Raw genomic sequence first — 27,253 nt, forward strand, 5'->3', positions numbered from 1 at the left:
CCAGGTCCATGCCTGTGTCTCTTTGTGTTCCTCACACTGGTGGAAATGTCCATCTACATGCACCTCCTCCAACCTGAAGCATGCATGTTCCTGAGAGCTCCGGATGGGGCTGTTTAGTCCTTGGAGCCTTCCTTGATGTACCTGCCCAAGTATCTTTTTGTTAGTTTATAGGGCTTCCCTGGCGGCTCAGCTGGTAAAGAATCTGCCTGCAATGTGGGAGACCTGGGTTTGATCCCTGGGTTGGGAAGATCCCCTGGAGAAGAGAAAGGCTACCCGCTCCAGTATTCTGGGCTAGAGAATTCCATGGACTGTACAGTCCATGGGGTCACAAAGAGTCAGACACGACTAACTTTCAACAGTAATAATAAACTTCCACACCACTGAGAGTTTGAATGGTAGAATCTAACTCTTGACATATATGAATCTTTATTTATTTCTAGTTGTTAAATTTTAAAGTTCACCAGAGCTGAAGCAATTTCCTCCATTTCTTGCAAACACTGCACAGTTTTGAGTGAAATGTAGATGCTTACTGGAGACAGCAAATCTAATTCAGTTGTGATGACTTCACCTGGGACAAACAAGATGTAAGTTTTCTCCATTACACCGGCAATTTTCATGAGAATGATGAGGTTCGAGAGCTCTTATGGTAGAGTATGAGAAAGAGCCTTTGGAGCAAATAGAAGGTCTTTGGGAGTCCCCAGATGAAGACATATTTTGAGCCATGAGTTTTCTTTGAATACGAAGATACAGGGATAGATGGGCACAGTGTAATATAAGGTTGGTTATTTCCACAGTAGGCAGAGAGATACTGGTACAAGGAGCAGGGGAAAAAGGTGAATCAATTTAGGTAACAGTAAATGAGCCATAGGGCTTCCTGCTGGTAAAGAACCTGCCTGCCAAGCGGGAGATGTGGACTTGATCCCTGGGTTTGGAAGATCGCCTGGAGAAGGAAATGGCAACCTACTACAGTATTCTTGCCTGGAAAATTCTGTGGACAGAGAAGAATGGCAGGCTATAGTCTATGGGGTTGCAGAGAGTCAGACATGACTTATTGACTAAGCGACAAGTACAACAACAGCAAACGGTCCATGTGCATTTATGAGGTGGTGTCAGGAGGCCCAACTGGCCTTATATTTCCCCAAAGTGATTTCAGTATCATCGATCCTGAAATTCTTGCTTATCGTAGCAAGAGGGTTGATATGTTGAGAATTTTTCGGGCCCTTTAGGTTTAATCCTCAATTTGGATCATCTCAGACTAGACCCAGGCCACACTGTATGAAAGAATGTGTAAAAACAGTGCCACTATATAAAGAAGACACAATAGGAAACCAAGAGAAGAGTTTTTTTTTTTTTTTTAATTATTCCTTCATATTCAAACTTCACAAACAGTGTGAACTTGTACAATACCTCAGAAAGTGAAACTTACAAAAAAAGTGCTGGTAACATTTAAAAAAAAACAACAAAAACCCCAAAAAACAAACATCATTCTTAGCAACATCAATTACTCTTCCACACAAAACAGAAACCTTGTAAAATTTATTTTCGTATTTTTAAGGCGTAATACTTCCGTATAAAGTATATGCAAGAGATAAAACTTCACAGTATTCCAAAATGTCACAATAATAATAATAATAATATAGTATAATGAAGCGCTACAGTTAATTTTCTTTTTTTGAATGTTTTTTTCCTGTTTAAATAACAAATACAAGTCACAGGTAAATATACGTGAGAAAAATACGAGGCTAATATTAAATGGCAGGTAAGGATACTGTCACTGTAAGAAAAAACTGGCAGGATGTGTGTATTTAGTCTATATTTTAAAGCACTTGATAGAAAAGGCGTATGCAAGGTTTTTCAAAACAAGTTTTTGTTTGTTTGTTTGATAACTGACAACAATTTAAGAGTATAATGAGGAAAAAAAAAAAGGAACAAACTCCCTCTCAAAACTATTGACCTGCTCATTCCAAACCACATGTGTATATTGACGGGTGGATGGGTGTGTGTGTTCGTGTTTCCATGGGTTGAACGGTACACAGACTGATACAACAGTGTCCCTTGTCCACCTGCAAGGATTGGAGGGGACAATCTCTGCGGTCATCAAGCCTAGGTTCCTCGTGGGAAATTATTCTTTCAGTTTAAAGATCTCTTTTTCCTTGCCTCTCCCTCTTTCCAAACTCCTCCCCAATCCGCAGGTCCTCAGACTGAAAAGACAATCTGGTTAGAAAAGTTGCCCTCCATTCAAAATTCACTGGGAAATAGAAACCGCGTAAACAGTGACAACCACACAAGACACTGAAAATACCACTTGGACGAATGAATATGTTTGTGCATGTGGGGTGTGTGTGTGTGTGTGTGTACAGTAGCAATTGCAAAAAAGGGACCATGTTCCTTTCCATATTAAGATACAATGTGATAAGAAACATTTCTGTGCAGGGAATACGGTTTCTTCGAATCTTATCACAACACTGTGGCGGGAAGATCAGGAAACGGGTTCACCTTTCAGCAGTCACCACAGTAAACTTCATTGAGAACACGCAGGCCCCGCCCTCTAGTCTGTGCGCATGCGTGTGTTAACAGCTAGCCATTCAGCCAACAGGTAACAGAAAGACAGCAGATAGCAAAACACGTCAATAAGGTGCTCAAAGAAAAAAGTGGCACCCATTCCTTGAATGGGTGGCCACATTAAGGTGCTTCAAAAAAGGTTTTTTTTTTTTTTTCAGTTTTATTTCAAACATTAAAAGAGTACTGGTTTGCACATGGTAGTTCTGAGTCAGGCCAAGGGTTTTGAGATTTCTGACTTCTTCCACTGAAAAGGGCTTTCGCTGTAGTCGTTTTGCTCAGTTTTGTTGTGGGTCATTTGAGTTAAAGAAAATTTAATAGCCGAAAACTGAAATCAAATCAACATGACGAAAAGAAATAGGTGAAATGTATAGAACATTACTGCATTCCCATTGGATCAAGATGGTTTCGCCCATTTTTCCTCTTTCACTAACACTGTTCCTTTTTTTCTTTGTTACAATCCATTCCTTGTGAACATACAGAAATGACCAAAGTCACTGCAAGTGGCTGTTTTTATTTTTTGTGATCTGTTGCAAGAGTCCAACCTTGTTTCCTCTGCTGCTGTTTGTGTAGCATCTGGTTTTGTAATGAGCATCTGGATTTATGTGCATGTGTGTATATATGCACATATACACACCTATACATGTATAATATATACACTATATATATATGGATATATATAGGAAGTGTGTATACATTTATACATAATATAGTGTATATTGTTTCAACTGGAGATAAACTGAACTGGGTTCAGACACTAGCACATGTTTATCTTTCCCCTGCCCCCTCTGTACATTTTAAACAGTCTGGAGCTTTTATTTATTTTTTTAAAGTGCATTTTCAATGCAGAATAACTGTAATCCAATGATTTCTTGGAAAACATTTTTGATGAGAAAAATCTGACGGTTCTCAGCCCCCAGTAAGAGAAACCCGGGTTCGGTCGTGCCAGGGGCTGATGTGGCAGTGCCAGGCTTGTGCCTGAGTGATTACTGGGCGTTCTGGACTCCGGGCACCTCAGTAGCAGCAGCAGCAGCACCTTTGGGAGAAGGCAGAGATAGAAGAGGAAGGAGGAAGGAAAGCTCAGGTGAGGAAGGATGAGTTTGCGGCGTGTTACAGATCAGAAGTGCTCACTATGTATGGATGTGTGCAGTTCCTGCTCGGCTTCGGCTAAGAGATGCCATCTAGTCCCCTCCCCACCAGTGGACACCAGCCTCCCCACGCCCCGCCCGCTCCAGCATTGCCCGGGCATCCCCACTCCCCAGGCTGACTTTGGGTCAGCTCCCTGTGGGGATTTGAGTGCCAGCGTCCAGTAGGAATAAGGCACCAGAGAAATCAAAATGTTACAAAAAAGATGCAAAACCCCGTTTCAAAGAGCCTCTCCCATTGCTCCATTAAAATATTGCATGTGATACCATTCGTGTGTAAAATGTGTCAAATGCAGTCTCTGAAAGGAACTGGAGGCCCGTCAGCACCAGAGATCTTTAGGAATGCACCCTTTGTCGAAACACACCCACGCCCCCCACCCCCATGCCCACCCCACGCCACATGCATAAGCACCAGATTGGGAGAACAAGGTTGTGCGCCATTGCTCACCTCATTTTTGAGAAGGATCAAAGAAGTCTATGAAATCAAATTTTCAGGAATTGCTCGAAAATTAAATGGGTGTAGGCTGTCATGTATCTGGTCACTGGATGCTCTAAATGTCCAAAGAATATGATTAAGGGGTGGAAATCTTTGTACTGACGTTTGGGGAAATGTGCTAAACAAAAATTACTTCCTAAATGACACCCAAGTCCTCCCCCACTAACATTTCAACCTCCTCTATTGTTTAAATGCTGTAAAAAAAGAAGAGGTTCATCTAGCTATAAAAGGAAAAAATGAAGGCACATGATTTTATTCGGTCCCACAATCCTTAAGAAAAATGGTATTTTGCAAGTATGTGTGTCTGTGTGTGTGTGTGTGTGTGTGTGTACACGTGCACACAGGTATGAAATGGGAGACCAAGGGCCATTGGGGCAGTCAAAGGAAAGTTGGAAAAGCAGAAGAGGGAATTTCAAGACAGAGAGAAGAAAGGAGAAAGGAGGAAATGGAGGCCTTTCTTCAGCTTTCTGTCACAGACAGTCTCCAGATTTGGCTGCTTTTGGGTCCAGAACGAAATTCATTTGTCTTGGTCTAGAAAGTGCCCCCAGTTTAAATATCTCCAGTTAATCATGTTACAGCTTTTGGTGTTTCCCTTTTCCCTTCCCTCCAGCCAAATGATTAAAAAAAAATCACAGTTTTAAAAAATTATTTTTTCAATGTTGAAAAAATATGGAAAAGCTATTGAACAGCCTTAGGGCACTCTGCCTCTCCATCTTCACAGTGAGCAGATGGATAGACAAGCCACAGAGTCAAAGATGAAGCAGGCAAGCTCCCTTGTGCTAGAGGTCCCTTGCCTCACCTTCCCCAGGGCTGGGGGGCCCTTCATAGCATCCACAGCATTTTCTTTCAACTTGATCCTCCCTACCCCACCCCATCCACGGAAGGTGGGCTGCTGAGAGAGGCGAAGCCATTCCACAGAGCAGAGGTCTTAGAAGACAAGGATGGAGGTGATAGGGGTCGGGGAGCTCTCCCCTCAGGCAGGTCAGCACTGCTCTTGGGCAGGATGGGAAAACTGCCCACTGACAAGTTGAAGTCGCACTCACATGGACTTCATGACCCTTCAACTCTCAGGCTTGCCATCTTTATGCCTCTGTGGCCTCAGAGTTGGCCCCCAGTCCTTAAGAAGGCAATGATCCAAGACAGAGAGGCGGAGTCAACCGGCTGTGTCATACAAAAAAGGGCTACGGACAGTGGGATTTCATAAAGGAATTTAACTTTGGTTTTCCAACTTTTTCAAACCATAAAAATTAAAGCAGGGCTTCAGTGGCTTCCATCATCTGACAGCTGTTACATTTTTCTCATTTGGCAAGGCTAAGGCGGGGGGGAAGAGAAAAGGTTTCCCATAATTGGTCGAAGACACAGGGTGGTAAAATGCTTCCACACTTAAACTCACAGTCCAGTGTTTTTGACATTTCATAAATAGCTTTTTTTTTCTCTAAAAAAGAATAAAACAAGAACAATCCCTTTACTTACTCATCTGAAACAAAATAAACAGCAGTGGGTACAAACTTCTTCTTGTAACAATTACAAAAAACAACAATATAATCCCAACTTTTAACACGCATCTTGAATCAGTTATTTTTTTTTTTAACCTCAAAACTGCAGCATATCCTTAAGGGCAAACTTTTCGATTAGTTTTTTTCTTTTTTTTTTTTAAATAATGTCTTCACCAAAAAAACAGTCTTGTACCAATAAAATGCATTCAAAAATAGAAAATATTACACAACAAAAATATGTATCCTTCCTTTCCAAAAAAGATTCTTCACAAAAAAATGTAGAAAAAATTCCAACAATTTTTTTCCTCTCCTAAACATTAACTTTCAGTCTAGGGCACGATTATTTATTGATTTAAATGTCTGCTTTTGCATAAAACATGGAAGATGCAAAACAATTACTGTATAAGGTTTGTGAAGTTACATCTACTCCCACCCCAACTCTAAAACAAAACAAAACCAGAAAAACCCAGCAAACATTAAACAAAAGATACAGCTGGTTGACTAGGAAAAAAAAAATCTCTGTTTCCTTTCACTGTGCATTTGTATGGGTTAACTGGCTCTCTCAGTGTCTGGGAATGCTCAAGAAGGGAGACCAGATTGGAGTCAAGAGGCTCTTTAGCGTGAGCTGATGTTCTGAGAATCCTTTACAGTCTCCCATGTCATGGGCTTACCTGCTGCAAATCCTCAAGGAGAAAAGAAACATCCTGCCTGAGGATGGGCAGAGGACTAAGCTGTGTCCACACTTGTACTGTACAAATACCTCTATACAAGCCAGTTTCTCCATCATAGCATGTTTTTCTTCCCCCTTACAATAGAGCTTAAGCCTAGAAGAAAAGGCAACAGAGAGCTCCAGTGGTGTGTGGAAGGCTGGGGCCATTTTCTCTGTAGTCACCTTGCCCACATTGAACCAGTTTGGGCATTAACTGTAACAATAATGAGATCTCTAATCTTAACGGAATGTCCTATTTTCCCATCCCCACTGAATCCAGGTATCTTTTTAATTTCAAATGTTGTAGCTTTTAAATGATTTATTTTTTCTTATTTGATGGTATTTCTCTTTCCTGTGGGAAGTATTTTGTATGGTGTTTTCAGTACAAACAGATTTTTTTTTCCCCTATTACTTACTTGGTTGCTGGTTTTTTCTCTGCGGTTTCTGTTCTGTTTTGTTTCTGATTTTTTAACAGTGAAATATGTCCAATTTTATTTCCAGTGCATTAAACAAATTTTAAATTAAAAGAAGAAATAAAACTTTCCCCCCATCCTTGTAAAGGAAACGACTGGTAAAAGTACAATATAATAAAATCAGGCATTGCCAAAAACAGCATGATGTGCAACCTCAATTACATTAAAGAAAAACAAACAGACAAACAAGAATTATAAAACATAAGCATGAAGGAGCCAAGACTATGTAATCCCAACTATGGTATGACTGGTAAGCACTGGTTAAAATAGGTAAGGCTACTCTTAGATTTCTAACTCGACATAGTTAACCACTGCTCTTCGGTCTTTTCCTTCTTAATCTTTCACTCACTAGTTCTTTATATCTTTAAAATGAACAAATTTGTTTTTATATTTTTGGTCTACAGTAGAATTACATATTAATAATATAATAAACAGATACTTCATTAACAGATTGGTACTGCATTCATGTGGGGAAAATAGAAAAAAAGCACTCACAGAGACATAGCAAATGGACTCTATTCTCATAAAAATAACCACAAATATGATAGAAATTATCATCAGGGCAACAGATTCAACTGAAAACAGGGCAAAAAAGAGATATTTGGGGTAATACAAACTCCTGACAAGTATGCCCTAGAATTGCAGCCTCCAAACCTTTCCCATGATTTCCACCTTTCTATAGGATCACTCACAATTCAAATGGAAATGGAAACAAAAGGAAAAAAAAGTGGACAGGTGATTGAGCAAGCCAAAGCTTCCAAGTTATCTTAGTTGACTGGTCAAGACCAGCTGGAGAGCATTCGAGAAACTGGTAGGCCACAAGGGAGACACTGATGGTATTTGTTTTTAATTTTGGAGGGGTTCCAAGACCACTGTTAAAGAGAGAAACCAAGGAACCAAATAATTCTTCTGGTACCATATATTGAAATGAAATATAATTCCAATAGAGAAGATATGAAGGTGAGTTGGAAAAGAAGAGAGAGGAGAAATAGGCAACCTTTGGGCTCCACCTCCCTTTGTTTTCTTCAACACGTTGGTTTCCTTCTTTCTGAGCATCCTTTAGGATTAGCTCTGGGTCCCAATGTCCTCTGAGCAAATATGCATCAGCTCAGCTTTTGACATGACATCTATGCCTACTGGCTTCCCCAAGGGCTCAATGGCTCTGCAGCCTCCCCACCCCCATGCCTTTTACGAAGGAGAGAAGGGTTATGAAGCTGTAATGACAGAAGCCTTTCCACTAACCATTCCTACTTGATGGTTAATTCACACCGATGGTCCAGTGTGGGAATAAAATAAGAAGGAAAACAATTGTTAAGAGCTGAGCTTGGTAATCAACAAGTGTGAAGTTGCTTCCAGGAAAAAAAAAAGAAGAAGAAGACAAAGAAATGGGATCAGTCAGAAAATACTGCTTTTGGTTTCTTTTCACTTGGAACTATCCTTGTTTTTCTCTCATTCAGTCGCTCCAGTTTAACGTTTAGAATCTAGTGCAAATATCATCACATCACAGCATTCCAGGAGCAATACCCTATCCCTTCATCCTAGGTGAGTATTATCCCTTCAGACCTCCTCAGGAGACTGGGGCAATGATCCAGGAAAGCATAACTAAACAGATTATTAACCTAGGACTTGTACAACAAGAAAGGCACTATCACAACAGACCAGCCTCAGCATTTTCCTTGCCATGGGCATGGATGTTTTAACCCCTCCAGCAACCACAATGAAACCCAAACTGTGGCTTTTCCAGTACTTGAATTCATTGGCCAGTTATCTGATTTCCCTATTGGCCCCGCTGTTGGCTCCAGCCACGCAGAGCAACGACCTGCTCTGTGTACGCGCTGCCCCATGTTTCACCAATGATCCTTGTTTGGTTCTTAATGATTTAGCTCACTCTCTTCCATGGAAGTTTCTTTCTCTCCATCAGTCTCCAGGTCATGACTCTATTAAAGACTAGTTTACAGTGTCAAGTACTATCGTTTATTTTTTTCCCCTATTTTTTTTAAACTTCTAACCAATCCCTAAGTCATAGAGACAATTCAGTAGCTCCTCTAACAACAAGTCTCCTGTTAAATATCACTGTGAACAGAAAGAAAACGTAAGTATCATCACTTGACCACCAAAGCATATCCCTTGAGCCTGTTCTATTTCTTTTGCCTTGTAAGAAAGGAAGTGGGGCTCTAGAGATTAAAATCTTTGGTGACAAAACTGGAGTGGGTATGCAAGTTTTAAGGAAGAAGTTATTTTCCAAAAGCCTCAAGAGAAGTATCCTAGGACAGTTAATGTGAATATATTTTAAAAGGTCAATTTTTTCTGTGTATAACTTTGGTTTGGTACAGTCAGTATCTTCTCAGTGCTTACCCAAAACGTATCTCTAAGTATCTGTTAAGAGCTCTGAATTTCGAGTTTCTTATTTAAAAGGGAGAGAATACTTTGAGTGCTGAAGGTATTGCTTACATTAGTTCTGAAAGCTCTAAATGGAGTCTTCTGCCTAGCAAGGCTGACAGCTTCCTTAAAAAAATTTCAACTTGGAAAAGTAGATTTGGATGGATACTAAGAGGGAGAGAGAAAGACAGGTATCACCCAAGAATTTTCCACATTGATGCCCCAACATGTGACAGTGATAGAGAAATTCAACAGTACCCATTGATAGGAGTTGTGATCCTTTCCTACGGAACCAGAATCTTCAAAGCTGTCACCTTGGATACTGGAAGAGTCCTTCAGCATCTTCACTCTCCTATTATTATTCCCTACACAATCCATTACTTTTCCTGTGGCGAAAGATTCTTTTATTAATAGTCACTAAAGAGCTGTCAAATTCTAATTATTTCTGAGATTTAAAAAGGCAATAAAAATAAATCAAATAAAGGAATACTGAAAACAAAACAAAACAAAAACCAATCCAACTTCAAAACTAGGCTTTTAGGCACTGTTAAGGTCTTCTGTTTTAGAAAGGATAGTCTCTGATGGAGCAGCTAGTAAGTAGGTTCCGATTAATCCTCCAACTCTTCCTCCAATTTCAAAGGTGGCCTAGCTTGTTTCAAAATAAACCTTTCACCTCACTGGTTTTCATGTTTATTGCACTGTTCCCTTACTGTCATCTTAAAGGATTTTTACCACATGCATGGCCTTCCTCTTTGGTTAGCCTGATCTAGGTTTCACCCAGTGATGAAAAAGCATGCTCAGGCTGAAAGGATACCTCCAGTACGGACAAGATGAGGTTTTTCTGAAAGGAGGCCCTACCCCTGGCCAAGGTGAAGACTTCCCTGTCACCTCTGTTGGCTTCCTCACCATTGAAACTTTTACTGAAAGCTTAGTTGGAGACAACGTTGGGCAAACTTCTCCTCTTAAACATCTTCAATGTACAGTACTAACTCAGCTTCTTTATAATAAGAAAACAGATCCTATCAGCATGGCAGTTGCTAGGCCTGATCAAGAGCTGGCAGATTCCACAGATTCTCACCAACCTCGATAAGACCGAGCATGATGAAAACAACCTTCCGTTTCTGTGGTGCTTCTAGTTTCGTAACTTGCATCTTTCTTTCCCATACCTCACACACTCTCTCCCGGCACAAGTAAATACATTTCAGTAGTGCAATGCAGTGCAGTCATATTTATTTAGTGCAAAACAAAAACAAAAACAAAAACAAAACCAGAAAGCCCTATTACAGACCCAAGCTCAACCCTAAACAACACTTACTAAAAGTTACCAGTGCCACAAAAGTGGGAAATTCAGTCTGTACCTCACACTTCTGTGAGTCATCTCTTTTATTGTCCCTGTTTGTTTCCAAGGAAAGAAACAACTAGCAAACACCTAGGCATTATTCTGTAAAATGTTAAGCCAATAGGCAGAATATAAAGGGAAGGAGTTGAGTTGAAACCAAGGGTAGTATTTAGAAGAGGAAAATAGCTATTTAATGCAAAGGTCAGTAGTGGTTTTTATTGAATGGTTTTCATCATGTCAAATGGCTCCGATGCTAAAGGGAATAGGTACAGAAAAAGATAAAGCTTTCCTGTTTCCCAAAACACGGTCCTAAATTTAACAGTGCTGGGTTCTTATTTTTGAATAGTGCAATCAGCTTTTCCTCAAGGGCTCCAGGCAGCAGCCACCTTACCTAACATAAATAGAGATACTAAGAGCACTCACTTTTTCACATTGACCTCATCTCTCACCTCAATCTTGTCCTGTCCACTTTTTCTGACTTCACATAAATACAGATCTACATACACATACATAGAAATTCTCAAGGCCCCTCTCAGGATGATAGATTGAAAACGGGTACAAATAGCTCAATGACACACTAACACAAAAAGTACAATTATTAAATATAAAAGTGAATTATTACACCAAAATTGAGTCTGCATTGTACCTCTTCTAATATTATTAAGAAAAGAAAAATTCATAGCAGGATGTCTGATGGAGCTTACTTTTTGCTTGAGATTCATCTGGACTTAGTTTGGGATACGGGAGTACTGAGTGATTTTAGAGAGAAGCTTTGCCTTTGACCATCCTCCAGCATCATTCTCTCCAGTTTGTCTGGGTCTCCACCCTCCAGGTGTAAGTCTGCTTGTCTGCACATACCCACACACACCCTGGAAGTCTCAGGAGAATCAATATGCAGTTTAGAATAGATTCTAGAAACATTTGGCAGGGTGGGGTGGAGGGGTCAGCACACTCAAAGTACTTTGAAACAGTATGTTCCCACAGAGTTTCTTGATTCTGTCAGTTTCTTGCCTTGGTTTGCCATGAGCATTAGGAAGAGACTCTACTTTCATTTACTCTGAAAACCACAATTCTTGTAACAATAGAGCAAAAAACTAAATTTAATTAGATGTATGAGAGTTACCCTTAATGTATATCTCAATAGGCCCCTGGGAAAATGTAATCAATGGGACAAAGGAAGGGGTTTAAATGATGACAACGCTTCTGAGAATTCTCTCCTTCAAATCTACATATAGATCGCTTCAAATCAAAGTTTGTGCCAGGGGCAGAGTAACTCGCCTTACTTTTCAAAGAACCCTCTGGTAAGTGAACTAAGTACTTTGGTCTATGTCTAAATCTTGTATCAGATTTGACCATTACTTTATTGTCAATTCTTTCTGCATAAGCCCCAGAAAGCAGGGTTAGGAATAGGGGCAGACAAAGTCTATACTTTCTCTTATATGGGTTTGATAGTATTAAGAGAAGTCTTAAATCACAAAGAAATGAGGTTAATTCTTAGGCTGATAATAGTGAGAATGGGCGAGAATGGCAAAGGGTAACGGTGCTGACTTTCCTTGCTAACTCTAAGAACTGGCTGCAGGAATCCAGAACTGTATCAAATTTAGTCCCATCACATGGTCCTGTTTTCCCTCTTTGCTTTTCCTCTGTTCACTTAATTGAAATTGCAATTATTTTAAAGATTCAGCCATGAATGCAAATTATAGCACAAAAGACAGGTTATAAAAAGGTTGTCAGGCTATCTGTAAATTGAGCTGAGTTGAGAACAGTATGCTTGTATGCTTTCAAATGAAGCAATACAATGTCCTCTTTTTTTTTTTTTTTTTAGTTTCTAATTTGGTTTTTCCTTCTTGTTTAGTGGTGTGAATATGCATGGGTGAAGTACTGCCAATGCCGGTCTCCCTCTGTGATTGTCCCCTCCAGCGCCAGGTTAAGGAGACGTGAGGCAATGGAGGATGTTTCACCATTTATGACTTTGTGAACACATGCAGTTTTGAAATGAAGAGAACAGAAATCTGAACAATTATAGCAATCCATAGATCCACTGGTTTTGTCATTTTAGTAGTATTCTCTTTTTCTTTTCTGGTGATTCTGTACTAGTAATAAAAAATATCCAAAGAGGGTTTTCATTACATTATCCTCAGCCTTATTTCCAAAATTTGAGGAGGCAATAAGATTTGTAGTGTGTAACTCTATGACCTTCCTCTGCAATCAATTCCCGTAAGTTTAGGTAAATGGGGTTTCTTTTGCAAGGAATAGCATTTATTTTAACTATTCTACCCTCAAAGTGAAGAGAGAATTTTTCTCCTCAAAGTTCTCAGGTGCTACTAGAAAAGGAAGATAAGCTTTTCACAGAGAAAAGACTCCTTAATGATAGAATGGAAGGCTTTTCATTCTAAGAGGGAAAGGAGTAAGATAAGAGTGGGCAGTGATTTGACTGATGCCTAGGGCCAGGAACAGTATCAAATTAAAGAATCAAAACTTGACTGTCTTGAGAAGAAAGAGATAAAGGCTAACAAACAAATCAACAAACAAACTTTACTAAAATACACATTCCTCCAGTTTCAGGTTTCTAAAAAGTAATAATTATGCTTAAATCAAGGTTTACAGATAGCAAACAACTGTTTTAATGTGTACAAGTATTATCCCTTTGCTTTACTATGTTAGTTTCACTTTCTTTGAAGGAATTGTATCTGTGCACACTTGTCCTAAATCCAGTGCAGAAAATAAACTGGTTTGTTACCAGCCTCAATCTCAGAACATTTCCTAAGCTATATTTGCAAATCCTAAAACTACGTATCTGTAAAATTAGATGCAGAGTTCCTGAAATGCATTGTGGTGGTGGTGGGGACAGGGGGAGAAAGCAAGCATTTTATGGAGGGAAAAAAAGGACATCCCTTCTTGTCCTCCCAAATATATACTACCATGTTTCTGACCATTATTTTGCTGCAATAGTTACCGTTAGGGCTCCTGACAGATGTCAGCTTAGAAAAGTAGGAGGCTTGAAAGCAATAAGAAATTCACGTCCTGGACTAGCTAGAATATTAAACAGGATTTAGACATTAATCTAGACTCATGCAGAGGCTGTGGTGAAAAATCCAGGGTCTTGGGGCTAGAGCTCTTCTTGGAGAGCTAAAGGAACAATGGTAAGAAGGCATCCTGAAAAAAAAAAAAAAAAAAAAAGGCATCCTGGGGGAATCCTGGTGATACACTGGACCAGGTAGAACCTACAGAACCAGATCCTCTCCTCCTCCACATTATACTTTAAATGATGGCATTCAGGATTTAAAAGAGAGTTTATTCTTTCAGAAGTTAATGCCTGAGGAGAGGAATACTTTAGATGAAGAGTACTGTAAAAAATAGAGTCAGAAGGGACGAAGGAAGAGAAGGAGATAGGGATGATGGGGAGAACATGTTCAATTAAAATGAGTCATAAGCAACATAATACCGACTTTAAGAAGTGTTGGTTTCCTGTCACATTCATGACTCAGAGTCTTTTGAATCTCTTTATTTCATCGTTCTCTAAGGTGTGAGATGATGTTAACAATTGGTTTGATTACAGTAAAAGCTGGGTCAAGCCTCAAATCAAATTCAGGCTCCATTTCTGACATGAATGTTGCTTCTGTTTGTCAACAGGTAAAGCAAGAAATGAAAGCATACCCCTGTGTGCTCAAAACCTTTAGGTAGCGCTCTAAAGGCCACGGAATGGTCCTCCCAAGGGCAGCGAGCCAAAGCAGTTATCACAGTAAGTGTTGGACTTTCAGGTCAAGAAAGACTGTGTTATAGAGTTGCTTGGACTGTGTCCTAAACATCCTGTAAAGGGGTAGAGCCAGAACTCTATGGGTCTTTGGGACAATGCTCTGGCAACTAGATGGGAGTAACTCATTGAAATGAGACCTAGCATGATGACCACCAAGTCACATGGTGAATGCTTAGGTACTAGGGAGTGTATTACATGGCTCTTCAAGTATCTGATCTGCCCTAATATTATTCTATTTAAGCACAGATTAACTTTACCTTTTAAAACACATCTGGTTGCAAAATAGACATTTTAGAAACTTTAGGAATCCTTTCATCCCTTAGTAAATTACTGCTTAAAGTTCTAAACCAATCAACAATTGTTTTTCAAAAAGATAAATGCAAGAAAAAAATTCTTCCTAATTGTCTCCTATGCCTTTGAGTGAAAGTGGCTTTACTTGTTTTAGAAGAGCTCATTAAGGCTTGAATAGTTATCAAAATTATTCTGAAATGTGACCCCTTTCATTAGATTTCGCTAGGTCTAGCCTCTGGCAACTATGTCATTTGGCTAAATATTAGTAGGAGTCAAAAGGATCATCATTGATGATTTTTTTTTTTCTCCCCCTCAGAAATAGTCCACTCATATCATGAATTCGAACACTGTGGTATTTAAGAAAAGAGGGAATAAAAAAAGCCAGAAAATATTTTTCTCTTTATCTTTGGCCAGATGTGAAGGTGAAAAGAATTCATGACCTCAGCTAATACGGCTGACATTTAAAACTGTGACTCAGGTCCTCCCACTCTCAAAAGAATATTGATAACTTTGAAGGCCTGAAAGTGCAGTGAAGACATGCTTCACTCTGCCTACGAGTCTGCTGAGCTCACTCGCGACAACGTTCGTTAACCACATAAAGCTTAAAGAAGGACATTCAGAAGGGGGCAGGGGGAAGGGAGGGAGACGAGCCCTCAGGGGTCATGATGACTTTCTTAAGGCAGTGAGGAGAGGAACAGGTAAAGCATTAAAGAGAAACAAGAAATAATAATAATTAAAAGGAAAAAAGAGTGAGGAAAAAGAGAAAAATAGTACAGTTTATACAGTTTGGGTATCAAGGGGTCCGAGGCAAAGGAACAGCTCCTCTCACCCTCAACTCACAATTATGGGCTTCCCTGGTGGCTCAGTTGGTAAAGAATCTGCCTGCAATGCAGGAGACCCGTGTTTGATCCCTGGGTCGGGAAAATCCCCTGGAGAAGGAAATGGCAACCCACTCCAGTATTCTTGCCTGGAGAATTCCATGGACAGAGGAGCCTGGCGGGCTACAGTCCACGGGATCGGAAAGAGTCAGACACGACTGTGCGACTAACTTTCACTTTCTTTTCAGTAGAAATATATGTAGTTGAGAACTTTGGAGAAACAGAAGGATAATTTGCTTTTGGACTCAATACTCCTTCCAAGCAGATCAGAGCAGGTAGTTCCTTAATGAGTACTGGGAGTGGAGGGCAACAGGAGAATGGGGTGGGATTCGAAAATAAACATCTACTAGAAAAGATGAAAGGGAGGAATTGGTGTTACACTGAGAGGCCTTAATAGCCATTCAGTGTGGGAAGGGCTCTCACGCTGAGTATGGTGAACAGCTGTTTTCATCTTGTCCTGAATGTGGAGTTGGTCTCGGGCACCCAGGATAGATGTGAAGTTTATCCATCCGTGGGTTGTCTAGGCACTATGTTGAGTAGCTGAAGGAAGCTGAAGAAGCTCTTTATCTAAAATTACTGTTTGAAAATACTTCTTGCTAGGGAAACAGGATGCCTATTTCTGATGTTTCCATGGGGGCCTTAAAGAAGGAAGGCACCAAGTCCCCACCTTAGCAGACAACTGGAGATGCTGAGGGTGACATAGTATCTACACATTTCTGAGTTCTAGTTCTATCAGCCTCTGTCACGAAAAAGTCCCTCAAATTCTGATTTTATTAAAAAAAAACTCCTAGGAAAATGAATATTATATTGCTAAGCTGCCTCCAGGGAAGCACAGAAGACAAGTTAAAATAATTGCAGGCATACTGAAAACAGAAAGGAGTCAGTAAAGAGCTAGTATTAAAAATCAGTATTTGAAAATACAGTTGGGACAACTAGGCATTTAACTGCCTCTTCTTCTCAGATGAGCAGCCCTTTGAAATGCAGCCTGTAACTGTTGGCCAGATCATATGGAGGTTACGTGGCCCCTTGGTCATATTTTTAAAAGCAAATATAGACAGTGACAGTCCTAGAGGGGATCACAGATACATTCATATGCACTTCTTTTGTTCTTCAGATATTGAGAGGGTCAGCTAAACAAGATCACTTTGACTATGAATCTCTTTGTGTCAACCATACTTAACAAAGTTTTCACTTTCCTACATTTGCTAAGTCCGAGCTTAAAAAAAAAAATTCTAAAATCCTGTAAAGACAATACTGAAGCTGATAATATAAAGCAAACTAGAGCAGTAATGATTATTATTAAATGCACCAGATTAACTGCAGCAGATTGGTGATGGGTGATAAATGTGAAGAAATAATATTTCAATCAACTTGTGATTGTAGGCAGATTCAAAAGGAAAAATGAATATAATGTAATATATATTTCAATATAGAGTTGTTATATATAATGTGTATGTTCTAGCTTTCAGAAATACTGCAATGTAGTGTACTGTACTTAAGTAAGCATACCTAAATAGTAACTGATATTCTTCCACGAAGTCACTAGTACTGTTAATTAAAAAAAAAATTCATTTTTTTTTCCAGTAAAAAGAAATACCTATGGTTACAGTCACAGACTTCTTTTGGATATAGAAAGACAATATACATTTAAAAAAATAATAACAACAAAAAAGATTGCAACTGTAAGTAGCCTTACTTAATGGGAGAGGGGGAAAGTCACCAAAACAGAAGAGGAAAGAAAATGTCCTCTGAATTCTGTGAGCAGAAATAATCCACATGTCATAAAAACTAAGAAGCCACCTAATAAAAGAAGGGCGTGGGAGTGGAGAAAACTGAATTCGACTGTTTTCAGGCCACCCTTCAAAGTCAGCTGTAAGAGCCAGGTCCGTTGGTTCAGAACAGTCCACTAGAGCGCGTTCTACTTTAATGTTTGAGCTGGGCAAGAGCCGTCAATTCTTAGAGATTACCAAAAAAGATTCTTCTGAGAGTCTATTGGTCTGCTAGACACGGTAAACAACCCACTCCTGGAAAGACTTAGGCAAAGGCCACACTGGTTTCAGGAGACACAGTTTATGAATGGTGATGGTTTCCTGCACATGCAGGCAGGATTAAGGAAGCTTTAGTCTGGGAGTCAAACTCACAAGTGGGTGGGTGTTTGTGCGCATACACTGGGTTGCATAGAGGAAAGGAATGGAGGCCTTTGAGCCACGGAACGGCTCAGGCCAAAGTCTGTACGGGCCTTGCCTGCCTGGCCGCGGTGCCCCTCCTCCACAGGAAACCTGGGCGAGAGGGGGTGCCCCAGACTGCTCTCCCTCTTGTCTACTTGCCAGTGGAGGACATCTGTTCTACCTTCTTCTGGAGGAGAGCAGCCTGTCACTGTGGGTTCGCTGTGGATCCAACAAGCTGCCTTTGTTTCTCCCAACTCTGACATGCTGCAAAAAGCAACAGAGTGGGCAGGTGACTGGTTCCTGGGAAGGGAGCCACCAGCCTTGAGCGCAATGGTGGGAAGAGGCAACTGTATCTATGCACCAGGACCTATGCCTATGTGTGCTTTGTTTGAGATGCACACACAACCAGACGACAGCAAGCACACACGCAAAGACACATGTCCACACACACGTCAATAAACCCCATAGAAGCGCAGTTGGTTACATGCACTCTACTTCACACAAGCATATTCAAGTTTCTCATGAAACGGGTATCAGAAATCACTGATGGTTGGGCTCCTTCAGAATGTCCTAAAGCCTCATCACAGACAGTGGACAGCACTAACGCATCCAACTAAGGCAACAGAGCAGAAGATACGTGAGACCTCTGACCAACTAGAAATTCCAGACTCTGTCTTGTTGTCACCGGGGAATATGAACGTGGCACAGTTTTGTACTGAGAGCACCTCACCGTGCGTGTGTACATGCATAATGTATACTCATTTACAGACATTTTGGACAGCAGCTGTGACATACTAGATGGGTTAAGTCCCTTTCGTTACTAGAATCTACATATAAATTGCAATGATTTTGCTGGGCAATGACAAACTTCTGTTGCAACAGTAGTAGAAACAGATGTCTCCTAGGGGGTTAATTTTTTTTTTTTTTTTTCTGTCTTGGGTGTATTAGAATCTCATTGAAGCATTTTGAATCAAGGAAACCACTGAATTTGAAAGAGGGCTAGTTAGGGACTTTTTACACTCTAATTAGGTATCGCAAAAGCCAGGACTCCAATAACTGTAGCTAGATTTTCCCTACGATCTGCAGATTGTGCTCCTTCATTGAAGGTTTGAAAGTTGTGAGTTTGCATTTAAACAAAAAGCCACCAGATAAACCAGATGCTCACTGAAACTGAGAAAAAAAAAAAAAAAAGTTTAGCGATATACACTGTACAGGAAGAGAAAGCTTTTTGTTGAGATTGTTCTCCCTGCTAAGGAAATGATTCAAACTAGCATCTTAGGCACCTGTGATCATGTCTCATGGGACTCACTATTTAGCTAATAGGATGTCTATTTTACATGCAGCCCAGACCTATGTTACTGAAATAGGATAAGAAATAGCAGCCATTCCTAAAAGCAGCCAGTTCCATACAAGTTTGGTGCCTCCCTGTAAAGTCACGGTTTCCATAGTCTTCAGTCATGAATAGGGCTCAGTTTTGCGATAATGTAACCATTAAAAGGCAAGAAAGGGTCACATCTTCACACCCTTCCAATCTCTCTATTTCTGTTCTCTTCCCTGGGCTTTCTGATTTAAGGCAGTAATTCTTTACTATAAGTGGCTTCCTGTGAAAATACCTTAACTGAGGTCACTTCAGATTAGATTTAGTCTGAAATTATTCAGTTTTGGGAGCAATAGGCTGGGCCTGAAGAAACACTAGAATCCAGGCATTTTTGGTCAGCAGTGTGGAAAACTGATGTTTCTTGTTTCAACACAGGGCATTTCTACCCCTCATGCAGTGAAATACATAGTTGTGAAAAGGGACCCATGCTGTGCAGCCCTCATCTTCTACCTCTTCAGCCTACAAAGAATCCAAACAGACCCTCGTGCTTCACACCATTTCCTGGGATCTATTCACGTGCATCACCGACTGCTACAGAGTCAGCATTCTGTAGATATTCAGAGACTGAGCAGGATCTTTGGGGTGTTTTGGTCAGGTTAATCATTTGAGTATCTAGTACTAGAAATGATGCTTTGGGTTAGTAGTTTCCAGGCTCTGTGTTTACAGGAACACTGAGTCACCACAGCTTTCCTTCTTGGGGAGGTTGATGCAGCATCACAAATGGCAACTCTGCACAAATAGCTGTTGGGAATGTTCTCTCCAGAGCAAGAGCTCCTCTGTGCCCCTTTTTTGTCTCCATTTGCAGCCCGAGCACCAAGGCAGAGATTGTTTTGAAAGTTTGCCCCGTGCCATCTATTTCCTGGGCACCTAGGAGAAGAGCCCCTTTCTCTGCGAGAACACAGAAGGGGAAGCAGCTGCGGCCGCCCCTCTGCAAGGTTGCACTTGGCCTTGGGGAGCCTGGTGTGGCTCAAGCACCCTCTTCACACACTAGGCACCGAGGGGCACTGGGTTGCCTGGCTCTTCTGTGGAATCAGGGAGTCTATTGAAATTCTAGTGCGCCCTTCCTTTTGTTTGACACCAAGTCACATGGTTGTGTCTTTAGTGTCCTGTTTTTCTCTTTATAAAATCTTTCTCTGGGGGACAAAATTGGCCATTTAAATAAAGTTCTTTTATAGCGAGTAAAGAGGTTTCTCAGAGCCAGAAATCACTCAAAAGAAAGTCTGTTGACCCTACTCGTGGAAAATCCCAGAGCTTTCTCTAAATACATCTTGCCAAACCTCCTAGTTTTGTGATTGGATGCTTTCTGGCTTCGCATTATTGGGTGCTGAACACATTTTGCAAACCTTCTATTCTCTTCCCCATGGCTCCCAGGTCCCTGGACTTCAACTCATGACTACATTAAAGAATTCTTTTATACGATGTCTTTTAAGTCAGGTCACAGCAGACAGGGCACCCCCTCCCTTCTCCTAAATTCCAAGGGCATCTCAGGAGATGCCTGCTCCTCCTTTGCACGTACTGTTGGTGTACTTGGACGATGGGGGAACAGGAAGTCTTCAGGACCAGTGTGAAACTTACACACCCAGAGGAAACCTTTTCTCTTTTCATATCACAATGCATGCATTCTAACTGCTCATGAGTTAGAAGTTTTCTTGGTCCTTATACAATGTTGGGCTGATACAAAACAAAACCCTGTGACTTTTAAACAAAGTCAATTCAAGTCTTTCTTTCTAAGGCCAGGAGCTACTGTGACCTCCAAGATGCCTAGGAAGAAATGGGCTTCAGCCTGAACAACAGCGGGAAATTATCCACGACACTTACTCATAGAGCATTAGGAATCTGGGGAAGAAAATGTCTATAAAATTGTATTAAAAGCTAAAGTTTACAATGCAAACTATATAGTAAGAAATATTTTGATATAGAGATTTTCATTTCAGATTCTTTTTTGTCCTGGCTTGTTTCTCAACCTTTTCCCCTGTGTAGATTTGTATCAGATCCATGTGTCCCAATTTCTTCCCTTTTTTGGATTCTATTTTACTTACTGGGAGTTAGGGGGGTGGGTACAATTATTAGAATTTATTATATTAATAGGGGCAAAATTGCTTGCTCTGTGAAGATGCTACTGATGTTTTAGAGCTAGACATTTTGTTTTTCATAAACTACATCTAAATGTCTTGAGATAAACATTCCCCTTTGACTTTTCTCCTTTCCCTTGTCCAGCTAATCCAGTTTTAAATCATAAATTGCTTAAAAAAAAAGTACTTTTCCATACCAGTTCTTATTCCCTGTACTTATCCTAAGAGGTCTTATATCTGGAACATTTGATTCCATTACATCTATTTTTTTTTTTTTCCTGGCTACTGAAAATTTTCTTTTTTAAAAGCACTCATTAACATCCCAGCATGACGTTCGAAATGTAAGAAGATTGTTGGATTTGAAACTAGAAAATAAAAAAGAATCCATGCTCATCTTCTGTTCTTAAAGCAAAATGTTTCCCCTTTCCTAAGATGTTGGTGGTTATTTAATTTAAAAGGAAAGATTGATAAACTAAAAGCTCCTTTATCCCTTTGAAACAGGTACAGACTGGTTTATTTCCCCTAATGTAGGTCAGTTTGGAAAGCAGCTCTTTCAGAGACCAGAGTATGGAGTAATGACCCCACAGCAAGTTCCCTCTCCCCAAACTTACATCTCCAACTTCAGTTTAGCTTCTTCCTTTCTCCAGAGGACAATCTGTCAACTGTTTTGGACTATGAGATGTCTGGGAAGAATATACACACAGTAAGAAAAAGTCTACTGCTATGTAAACCTGGATAGCACATATCATTAAAATGATTACCTCATTAAGAATTCTTTAGGGGTCCTCCAACATTTAAAAAACAGAGAGAGAAATACTTCATTTGAAGGGGAAGGATGAATATTAGGGTTTAAACTCAACTGGAATTTTTTCCCCTACATGTTCTAGAACAAAAGGTAAATTTTAACCCAATTGCTTAGTTTTTTTATGTGACAAATCAGCATTTAGGCAAATGGGTCTCCCTCAGATTTGAGAAGCAAATAGCTGAACGTGGTCCATACTGGCACCCAGGATCAAGTTTCTGGGGATCCTATAATGTTGTCTACTTTGCTAAGATTTGAGTATGGACACCATTTTAAACCAGCTACTGTCAAATAATTCAAAATATTTTAAAGTGGCTCTTGACCTTCTTCCATTTGTAACATATGCTGAGTGATTTCATGTCATTTTCCTTTAGATTAAAAAGATCTTTTTTAATGTCAATTTTTTTTCTGTGTTACATCATGGGTTGAATGACTTGTTTTTCAAAATATCAAAATTCTATGACACGGTTAATTAACTAATGCTCCCTCTGTTGGTAGCAGGTGGAAATACTGGAGTCTAAGATAGCTACTTCAAAAAGCACAATAGCAAAAGAAAATGGACTTTTTCTTATTTCTGAAGCTGTTTCCCACCAGCTTTTAAAACAGGTCAATTTTGGATACATAGTTTGTGGTAGGACTCCTCTTAGAAATCACGATGGGCAATACTTGAAGGTCAGTTAATCATCCATGGCTACATTAAAATTTCTAGCAAAATATTTACTGAATTAAGGACCAAGGACCAAATCAAACTCACATATACTCCAGCTGTACTAACCTTACTAATTATCAGCAAAAACTTATGGAAAAGATACAAGTGAACCAATACTAAAATAATGAGTAAAACCAATTTAGTTATTACACAGTTGCTTCCCTTGGAAGATTTCTCCCCATTTGTTGCACAGTTTTGTTTTTTTTTTTTTTATAAATAAGTTGCTGATAGGAAAATTAAATGCAAATGCAAAGTAATTTTGAAACTGAGATACATCTTTCCTTCTTTTTTTTTTTAACTGTAGTTTAGTGTTTCTGCTTTGTTTAAAGATTTACTTTCCCCCTTACAGGTATTAAAATATGCCCAGCAGTGAAATCACCTTTGGAGTTTTTATAAGGTTTAAGAATTCCTATGTTTGAGTTGGAATCCCTTTAGGACACTGTCTATAATGGAAAAATCTCTATTCTGATACCTTAATCAGGACCGAGGAGAGAAATCTCAACTAGGAAGAGAGAGTGGCATCTAAGATGATGCAATGAACTGGTGGTCTTCCGGACGATGGACGTTGGGCATCTGGGAGATTTTTGTTAGTTTCTTTAAAACCTTACCAACAAGCAAGGATTGACAAGGCATCTAAAGAATAATCATCTTAGTTAGCCCTCTCAATCAGGGTCAGAACAGAAACTGATCTTTGAAAGGAAGAAAGTGATTGTGGCATTGAGGCATACTGATCTGCAACAGGCTTCTGATAATGCCGTTCTCTGCAGTTGTGAAGGGTGAGGAGGGACAGCAGAGTTTCGTGAACTCCTCCTCCCGGCTGACCACAAAAGGAAAGGACCCATTTGTCAAGACTTCTAGAGTACTAGTGTTTCATCAAAGAAAAAAGGTAAAGTCAATAGAAATTCTAGAATCACAAGATCTCAATGAAACTTTCAGAGAAGCAAGACATCTGTTTCTGAACGATAAAGACCCTCCCGTGAAAAAGAACAGAATTCTAGATGAATTGGTGAAAAAAATATTCAGTGGAGCAACATAAGCTTGCTAAAAGTTGAAAAACTACATATCAAAATACAAAGCAGCAGTTCAAATTACAGCAGGGATGGGCTGGCCAGAGGCCCTCAACCCAGGCAACACTTAAAATAATAAAAATTAAGAAAAATTTAAAAAAATATGAAGAAAATATCCTTCCTCTCTTTCAAATATAACTTTAATTGCCTTTTATTCTTTCTATCTGGAAGCAGTATCGCTAACCTTAACAGTCTTGACTTACCAAAAAATATATATATGTGTGTGAAATAAAATAAAAGAGAAGGGATTGGTGGCAGTGTATGCAAAACCGAAATGAAAAAAAGAAATTACTTTTAACAATCTCACTTTTTTTGTATTTTTTTTTACACAAATACTGTTGTAAATATATTAAAAAAATCAGCATTCTATCTGGTAAACGTCACTTTTGCCCCTCTATAAAATTTTGAATTAAAAAAGCCTCAAGAACTTTTTATTATTCCCCCCACCCTCCATTTCTCTTTCTTTTTCTCTTCCACAAGAATATATCCTGACACTTTTTTTTTTTTTGCAAAGATTGTTGGAAAGAATCCTTCTCTTGTACCTAGAAACGTAGGTGCAAACCTCTGATATCTTTGTTTTATCTGCATTCCTGCCTTTCATGAAAGTCCCTCTTGATTGTGCTGAGGCTGGAGCTCAGCGAAGACACTGAATAAATACGATAGCCACTGTTGCTTGATGCTTGTCCAAGTCTTCCTGGCTTCTGCTGAAAGGGGGGTGTGGAGGAGGTGGGCCAAGGTGTGTGGACCCAGCAGAATCTGGGGGAGAAGCCTGCCATTTGCCTTCCCCACACCATCAAACCTACACCCCCTCCCACCCCCACAGCCCTTTTTACAGAAATCAGACAACGTGGCAGGTGGAAAAGAGCAGGGCCTTCCCTCTGGGTTTTCAACCAGAAAGTGATATATTCCACAGTTTTAAATGGTTACTGTGAAGTCCAAGCGGCCAGAATTGTGAAAATGTCCACTGAAACACTGCAAGCGGTGTACTTAAAGACAGTAGGCCTTTTAGATTTTGTTATATATTTTTGTAGTGCTCTTCACAAGTGAAAAAAAAATTTTTTTTTTTTTACTTTTTTTTTTTCTAAAGATTTTTTTGTAAAGAAGGGTTGTATTTAGAGGCCAGTAGCTAGAGATCCAACCAGTGGACCTCCGAAGCACTACCAGGCCTTAAGGCCACCATCCAAGGGAGACTGGGAGAACTATTATTCCCCCCGAGCCTCCAGAAATGTAATGTACCAGCAGGCAAAAAACAGTTCTTCATGTAGTACAAAATGAAACGAAACAAAAACAAAAACAGAAAGTAAAAACGAAACCAAAACATTTCTTAAATTCTAGTGCCATAGCTTTTTTGTTTGTTTCTTTTTTGTTGTTTTGTTTTGTTCATAAGAAAGAGAGAAAGATACTACTTATCCATCAGACACGTGCATCCTCATGTGGTCGTTGAACTGCTCGATTTGGTCAAACTTGGCTGGACAGACGGAGCAGACGTAGGTGGTCCCCTCCGTGCAGGCCCCCACCCCGGGGGGGCCGGCGCGGGACCCTGGGGGTGTGCCCGCGGGAGGGGTCCCGTTGCTGGCGCTGTGCAGGGCCACGTGCCGCTCCAGGAGGGTCTTGTGGGAGAACTTCTTTTTGCAGATGTAGCACTCATAGGACTTCTCGCCCCGGTGGAGGCGCATGTGCACGTTGAGGGAGCTCTTCTGGGTGAAGCGCTTGTTGCAGATGCTACACTGGTACGCCCTCACTCCCGTGTGTGTTACCATGTGCTTGATAAGGTAATCCTTTAAGGAGAAGGAGCGCCAGCAGATGCTGCATTGGTGGGGCTTCTCACCTGGCCACAGGGGAAAGACAGCAGGCAGAACGAACAGAGCGAGACACAGCCAAGGAGGGAGAACAAGAGACAGAGAAACAAGACAACAGAAAACAAAAACAAAAACATTAAAAGAAACATCTAATTGGTTAAGGGAGCACCCCTGATTGGAAAGATCCAGTCCTTCCTGGCCTCTCATGGTCTGAGAAACCTTGCTTCAAGGTGCTGCCAGGGAAGTCTAGACTGCTTCAGGTCCCCATGCCAGAAAATGGTTCTCTTGGAAAGCTACATGACATTCTCCAGTAAAAGTCTTCTAAGATCATTCTGTGGAGAGAGAGAGTGCTACTTCAAGGGGGTCACTTTCAATGCCTTCATTAGCTGTATGTCTGCTATTTGTATCATCAAGCAAATAAGAGAGAGAAAAGTTCTTTGGAAACATAGGGATCTCTAGAATCTTTGGGAACTAAGGATGGTGGTGACATAGCTTGCCTTTCTGGGGACAATAATCATGTCCAGTATTTTGTCTAGCAAATGCACTCGTGCCTTGATCATAGGTCTGGAAAATATTGGTTTTTTAGGAATAAGTCATTCTAAGGAGCTATGCCTTTGATTTTTTTAAAAATGTATTTTAGATGGAAATCTTCTCAAAATGTAACTTTAGAGAGTTAATTGGTTATTCTGTCTAGACTGCCCTGAGCTGCAGACTGGCCTTGTCTTGCATGGAGGTTGAGTAGGTGGTAGATAGCATGATGATCTCAGAGTCAAATGGTCCTGTTTAAATCTAGGCACCAAGGCACAGCCTGCCACTCTGACGAATCTCCAAATGCCTCTGAGGTACACGGTTCTGCTTACCTCACTGTGCTGGTGTTGACATAAAATACATGTGAAATCACTTTGCAGACCACCAAGAGTGGTGTGGGAATACTTGCATGGTGTTCTTATTATAAGACTATCCATCCCTCCTCCACCATTAAATGGTTCCATACGCCTTTTTTTGAACTCTTGGGTCAATTTTAAAAATAGTTTTCTCTTTCTTTGCTCTCAGTGTGTTGGCTGAAACCCTTCTTTCTCGTCAGTTTACTGCTTTGGTTTGCTCTTGGCTTAGAAACCAAATGATCAAACTTGCTAAAAGCTGTAACGTATATAAGAATATTGTCACTGAATGACCACCTGAAATAGTCTTCTATAAGTAACGTCCATGGGCCTGTACCATCTCTTTGGATAAATAGAGACTTGGTTTTGTTGGTGCTGTGTGCCCTCGTCTCTGCTCTTGGAGGGTGAGATGAACTGCATTATGGTGTTTCCATCGTTCCCACCTCACCACTGACCGCCCAAGGCAGGCAGCCAACACGGAAAGCCTGTCCATGTACCCTCCCATGTTGTTTGCTATTTAGTCACTAAGTCGTGTCCAAACACTGGCGTGGGTTGACATTTCCATGCATGTGTGCTAAGTTACTTCAGTCATGTCCAATTCTTTGCAACCCTATGGACTGTAGCCCACCAGGCTTCTCTGTCTATGGGATTCTCCAGGCAAGAATACTGGGGTGGGTTGCCATGTCCTCCTCCAGGGAATCTTCCCAATCCAGGGATCGAACCCACGTCTCTTACGTCTCCTGCATTAGCAGGCAGGTTCTTTACCACTAGCGCCACCTGGGAAGCGATTTCCATAACCCAGCCTAAAGCCGGAAGCCTCTGAAACTCTTCGGTCATATTTCAACATCTGAACAA

At 40.4% G+C, this 27,253-nt stretch overlaps 1 protein-coding gene across 31 annotated transcripts in view; it reads right to left on the bottom strand.

Annotated features, from left to right (window-relative positions):
* Window positions 1-1,523: 1,523 nt before the first annotated feature.
* Window positions 1,524-27,253, bottom strand: part of ZBTB20 (zinc finger and BTB domain containing 20) — an 865,400-nt gene continuing 839,670 nt past the window's right edge. For 29 of the 31 annotated variants that reach the window (XM_070369724.1, XM_070369601.1, XM_070369666.1 and 26 more), the window contains one exon: window positions 1,524-25,546. In XM_070369724.1, coding sequence (XP_070225825.1) covers window positions 25,125-25,546 — 422 coding nt within the window. In that variant the 3' untranslated portion in view covers window positions 1,524-25,124. The remainder of the gene's footprint in view (window positions 25,547-27,253) is intronic. The other 2 variants (XR_011464022.1, XR_011464033.1) reach the window with 2 other exon arrangements.

The sequence above is a fragment of the Bos mutus genome, chromosome 1 (assembly GCF_027580195.1).
Source record: "Bos mutus isolate GX-2022 chromosome 1, NWIPB_WYAK_1.1, whole genome shotgun sequence".
Classification (NCBI taxonomy): domain Eukaryota; kingdom Metazoa; phylum Chordata; class Mammalia; order Artiodactyla; family Bovidae; genus Bos; species Bos mutus.